The sequence below is a fragment of the Pyxicephalus adspersus genome, chromosome 1 (assembly GCF_032062135.1).
Source record: "Pyxicephalus adspersus chromosome 1, UCB_Pads_2.0, whole genome shotgun sequence".
Lineage (NCBI taxonomy): Eukaryota > Metazoa > Chordata > Amphibia > Anura > Pyxicephalidae > Pyxicephalus > Pyxicephalus adspersus.
This window is the reverse complement of record NC_092858.1, coordinates 175,558,712-175,564,711: the sequence shown is the minus strand read 5'-3', so window position 1 is coordinate 175,564,711 and position 6,000 is coordinate 175,558,712. Positions and strand designations below refer to the sequence as shown.

The 6,000-nt window shown below is 46.0% G+C and overlaps 1 protein-coding gene across 1 annotated transcript in view; it reads right to left on the bottom strand.

The window, feature by feature from the left end:
- Positions 1-5,556: 5,556 nt before the first annotated feature.
- The window catches only part of LOC140338314 (cell adhesion molecule CEACAM5-like), a 40,962-nt gene continuing 40,518 nt past the window's right edge, over positions 5,557-6,000 (bottom strand). Inside the window, exon 5 of the mRNA XM_072422525.1 lies at positions 5,557-5,804. Within this exon, the coding sequence (XP_072278626.1) occupies positions 5,557-5,804 (248 nt within the window). The remainder of the gene's footprint in view (positions 5,805-6,000) is intronic.

Here is a 6,000-nt window from a genome sequence, read left to right as displayed (position 1 = left end):
AAAGGGATGGCCATGGTCAGCAGGTGGGCTGTGGTGTATTGACCATGCTCAGTTGGTACTAAGGGGCTTAAAGTGTCCCAGGAAAATACCCCGCCACCCACACACACCCTTACACCACCACCACCACCCTGGACTGTTAATACAAGACTGGATGGATCTACGCTTTCATGTTGTTGATGCCAAATTCTGACCCCATCATCCAAATCTTGCATCAGACCAGGCAACTTTTTCCAGTCTTCTCTCTTTTGGTGACCCCATGTTATGGCCTCAGGTGTCCGTTCCAAGCTGGTATGAGTGGCCCCCAGTGTGGTCTCCTACTCCTGTAGCCCATCTGCTCCAAGTTTGGACGTATTGTGTATTCAGAGATCTCTTGCACACCTCGGGGTGTAGGGAGGGGTTATTAAGGTTTCTGTTTCTATCAGCTTATACCAGTCTGGCCAATCTCTGACCTCATCAACAAGACATTTTCACCCTGAGAACTGCTGCTCGCTGGATATTTTTTTTGGACCGTTCCTTGTAAACCCCAGAGATGGTTCGTAGCAGTTACTATTGAGACAAGTCATAAAGTTTTTGTTCTGTACCATATAAAAATATCATCAATATATCTATGCCAACCCAAGAGATGGTTCAGGTATTTAATTGCATTGTGACCCTGAAAACAAATCACGCTTCCATTCGCCTAGAAAAAGGTTTTATAAAGGTTCACAATCAAAAATCCGGCAAACCTGAGAAGAGCAAGATTTTTACTCCACACACAGGCCAACCTTCCTGTCGCAGCAAAGCAGACATCTGGCACAGTTCCAGGCAGCAGGGACGTCTCAACGTGTATTTAGTTTAGCAAACAAGACCTAACAGCTGTTTCTGCAGAACAGCGCCATCAAAACATTAGTGACCAAACGGGGTACTGCAGTCCCTGTATTGAAAATGAGCAAATCAGAATCCCTTTAGAATTTTGCCTGGTTATCTCCATCATTTTACTAAAAAAGGAAACTGACGGAGAGTTTGGAGCATAGTAAACCAGGTACAAACCTTTTTATCTCCTATAGCGTATGTTGTTATTTCTGGAAAGTTTCAGGGTACACAGGGCCCCTATAGCCACTAGCAACCAAAATATCAGCCCCCTAGCTTTAAGGAATTTGAAGATATGGGGGTCACAAATTTAAAACCTTATGAAAATACAGCATTTGGGTTGCCGTTTCAAAAGTGCACCTAGGAGTCCTAAATTGAAAATGCAAATTAGAAACCCCCAGGGGCCACTTGCAAAGCAAGAAGCTTTGGGGTAGGGCCCCTAAATGTATACCTACCTGTCACAAATCTATAACTGTCAAATTACGCTACCCTGTCTGCTTCTCTTCTTTGAACCCCAATTTCCCCAGAGCGGCAGGGTGTATGAAACCGAAAATATAGGTGCAGCTGGGGGACACCTTTGGCTAAATCCCCCAATAATTTCATTACTAGAGCATAATTAGAACATCAACTCTGCCCATCACAATGCGCTGCCCTGCTCCACATTACTGCCCACTTCTAACATTTGAATTCCAGTTTCCCTCGAATAGGGAGGTGTAAGAAACTAAAAATGTGTGTGGAAAATCTGTAGCTACCATGCCCCAAAATTTCATCACTATGGCATCATTAGAACATAAACTCTGCCCACTTAAACAAAATGGGGTTCAGGTACTGGAAGACATGTGTAACAGGCAGGTGCGTTTTGATGGACAGAATTTTTTTATGTTGTAATGATACCATGATGATGAAGGTTTGGGGGTTGTTAGCCACAAGTGTCCCCCACTTGCACCTTTATTATTTTTGTTTCCCTGCACCTCTCAATTGGGGTTCAAGGTAGAGAAGCAGACAGGGCAGCATAGTATGACAATTATAGTTCTGTGAAAGGTATGGTGAATCTGCAAAATAAATCAGATGAATAAATTGAAGCACGTATGATAAATTCTAGAATGTTGGTTTGTATTACTGGTGGTCATGTGACGTCTCATCTGTATAATCCTGCATGGGGACAGCAGAAAAGAGACAACACGACACAATGTTATTATTCTGTGTAACACCCACTCTATTTTTATTATTATTATTAATAAACAAGGTTTTAATAGCGCCGACATATTACGCAGCGCTGTACAATAAATATGGGTTGCAAAGGACAGACAAATACAGACAGTGACACAGGAGGAGGAGAGGACCCTGTCCAGAAGAGCTTACAATCTAGGTCACTCACAATAGGGGGGATATGTAGTAGTGGGAAGTAGTGACAGTTTCAAAAGACACAAGAAAAAATAGGTTTTAAGGTCTCTTAAATGAGCAGAAAGTAGAAGCAAGCTGAATAGGACAAGGAAGACCATTCTTGAGAGTCGGGGCAGCTCTAGAAAAGCCCTGGAACCGTGCATGTAAAGAGGTTATGACTGAGGAAGTCAGTTGTAGGTTATCCTATGACCCACCAGAGAGGAGACATGGTGACCCCAATCTGTAATACATTGATCATTGTAATCTAGCATGGCAGCCCCCTACAGTCACCAATACCTTTTGTTTCTGGTTCTCGGATGATCATTCAGCCAATATTCCCGAGTGTCCTCACTGACCGGGTTTGTGATCCTGACCCGGAATCCCCTCTTAGCGTCGTCTCTCTGCAGGTTGGGGATAATCAGCGTCCTATTGTCATCTAACAGCCAGAATCTTTCAGGGAGAGGCTCCCCGTCCACCTCCCAGGTCACAGCGCTCTCTTCTCCAGAGAAATGGACGCTCACAGCCAAATCCTGACCCAGCCAGTATACGGATGTCTGTAGAGGTAAGTCGTGCTGTTGGGCTGCTGTGAAAATCTGTATTATACTGGCAGGAATCTCCCTTCTCAGCCTGTGTCAGCCTCCAGCAGCCGCTCTGTGTGTTCAGGTGTAGTCTGCTCCGCATGGCGTTTTTGGTGTTCATATTGTCACAGCGAATCTCCAGCAAAGGTTCTATTACCCCTCTGCATTCTCTAAACAGCTCCAGGACCCCATTACGGTGAGGACACGTCATATTACACGATTCAATGTCTGATCCGCTCCGTACATACACCGCTCCTGATGTCAGCACCGCACACCTTACAATGGACAGAATACCTGAGGAGGAAACATTTACTGAGCCTGAGAATGCAGCATCTCAATTTGTCATTAATATTACACAGTATTTATATAGCACCATCAAATTATGCAGCGCTGTACAAAGTCCATAGTCATGTGACTAGCTGTCCCTCAAAAGAGCTCACACTCTAATGTCCCTACCATAGTCATATGTCATTAATACAGTCTAAAGTCAATTTTATGGGGAAGCCCATTAACCTATTTGCATGTTTTTGGAATGTGGGAGGAAACCCACGCAGACACCGGGAGAACCGACCATGAAACTGTTACAATGACATTAATGGTGAAAAAAGAAGCAATTCCCCATTACACCCCATACCTGGGTTATCATGCATTGCCAGAGGTCAGACAGTGTGCTGCATTCATTTCTATTCATCTACAAAGACAGAATTATCCTGGGGGGACCCCATTCTGTAATGTCAGGTTACAATCTAAGGGGGGAATTAACAAACAAAGAGGGGATATGAAATGGGGGGGAGTAGTGAGGGTTTCTAATGATGAATTAGTGATGATAAAAGAGCTCCCAAGATTTTTAGGTGTGCATAGAAGGAGCAGCCAGGCCCCCCTGAGATGTGTGACGTAGATACCCCGGGGGGCTCTGCGCTCCATTCAGTCTTGATTGCCTAGGCGGTGCTGCAGCCTTTTTTTTTTTTTTGCACTTAAAAAAACTTTTACAAACAAAATTTTGACTTTAAATAAAAGAGTTGTCTGCCTTCTTACGTGAAGTGTTCTGGGTTTAGGTTCACTTTAAGAATCTGGGACCAGGTGGGCGTGTCCGGTAGGATGCCTGTTATAGTGGGCGTGTCTTCCAAGTAGTGCGTGAATAGTGGGCGTGTCCTCTAAGTAGAGTGGTACAGCGGCCGGCTTCGGCAAGAGCGAGTAGTGGGCGTGTCCAACAGGTGGGCATTTCAAATTGGGTCTGTCCTCAAAAGTACCATACTGGGCACTCACAGTCCTCACCCGGTATCATCACACATATAGAGATCGGTGCCAGGACGAACACCGACTGCAGAGGGATTGCTAATGGTGGGGGGTGGGGGCAGCACACTTTGCAGATATCACCAACACATTGCCGTCACCAATCACTGTCAACCCTCCCACCTCACCAGTGCCCACCTCACCAGTGCCCACCTCACCAGTGCCCACCTCACCCCTCATCCATCTCACCCCTCACCTGTCACCAGGATCCAAGCACAGTGCAGCGCCATGACTGCAGAACCGTCTCAGCAGCAAACCACGCCCACGTCTGTGCCTAATCCATGCTCAACTCCTCCCTAGTGGGCGGAACCATGAGCATAGCCCCACCTCTTTAGAGCAACAGACCGGTTGTGTGTGTTGGAGCGGCCTAACTTCTCAGGTAGGGTTGTGGGCGTGTTCAGTGCAGGTAGAACACGTGGAGATATTTTGATTAAGTCTGCATATCATATTCTGAACAGCTCTCCTAACCGCACTGCATGTATGTAAGACCAACACTAATAAACCTGTAATGTGACACAGCGTCAGTGTTTTATCTCTATTTTTATACCTGCTTGTAATTTTTGTCAGGATCCCCATCCCCCTAATATTAGGTCACCCCTTTAGTCTGCCCTGAATGTAGCAGATATAATAATGAATGTAATAATATTGCTATATGACAATTGTTACAGACGCCTGTGGACACAGGAGCCGCTATACCTGTGATACAGCGGAGGTCCAATAATGCTACAAAGGTACAGCAAAGGTAGAGGAGCCAACAAATCACCTCCCACCACTTCTGGGTCACAGCTGCCAAATCAAATGATGGTGATAAGTGGGAGATGAAGAAATCTCCGCCCCAATCAGCACCGACCTCAGGTGTGTAATAGACCTATGATGACACCATGAAGGGTACCTGTCACTGCTTCAATACTGTCACATGGGGAATTTTCTTTGCAAAGTGTGATTTTTTCACATTCACTAAAGGATGACTTCTAACAGAGTAATAATTCACTTTGCCCAAACTTTTTTAGTAAATTATGCCCAATAAGTGGAGTGAAAGCATTGATTGCAGAGGTCTCAGATGAGACCGCACAGCCTGCAGGGGCTCCTCTCACAACCACTACCTGGCCGCTCACTGTGGTGCCCATAGCCAGCAGAGATCTTCCACCATCGGCTTCTTCTTCCTGGTTCTGCATTAGAGGTCCCAGCAAAGGAAGGCAGAAGTAGAAATGTCATTCCAGCTCCATATACATAGGTGAGAGGCCAATGAAATTCCACATGTGGGTGAGCTGCTGTGGTTCTGCACTAACAGAGATCTGGCGGGCTCCTAGATTCAGGACGGGGTCCCCTCCTCCTGTGTCACTGTCTGTATCTATCTGGCATTTACAATCCCTATTTAATGCACAGCCCCCCCCATAGTCACCAATACCTTTTGTTTCTGGTTCTCTGATGATCATTTTATCATTCAGCCGATTCAGTCCCGGGTGTCCTCACTGATGGGGTTCCTGACCCGGAATCTCCTCTTGGCGTCGTCTCTCTGCAGGTTGGGGATAATCAGCGTCCTATTGTCATCTATCAGCCGGTATCTTTCAGGGAGAGGCTCCCCGTCCACCTCCCAGGTCACAGCGCTCTCTTCTCCAGAGAAATGGACGCTCACAGCCAAATCCTGACCCAGCCCGCTGCTGTTACTGGTTATGTTAGAGATGAGGATCGGATCTGGAACTTTAAGGAAAAGGACAGAAACCAGAATCAGCCATGTGTCACCAACACAGAGCACAGATTTACTGAGCCTGAGGATGCAGCATCTCAAAAGACTCGCAATCTAATATCCCTACCAACCATGAACCAGTTACAATGACATTAATGGTGACAGAAGAAGCAATTCCCCATTACACCCCATACCTGGGTTATCATGCAT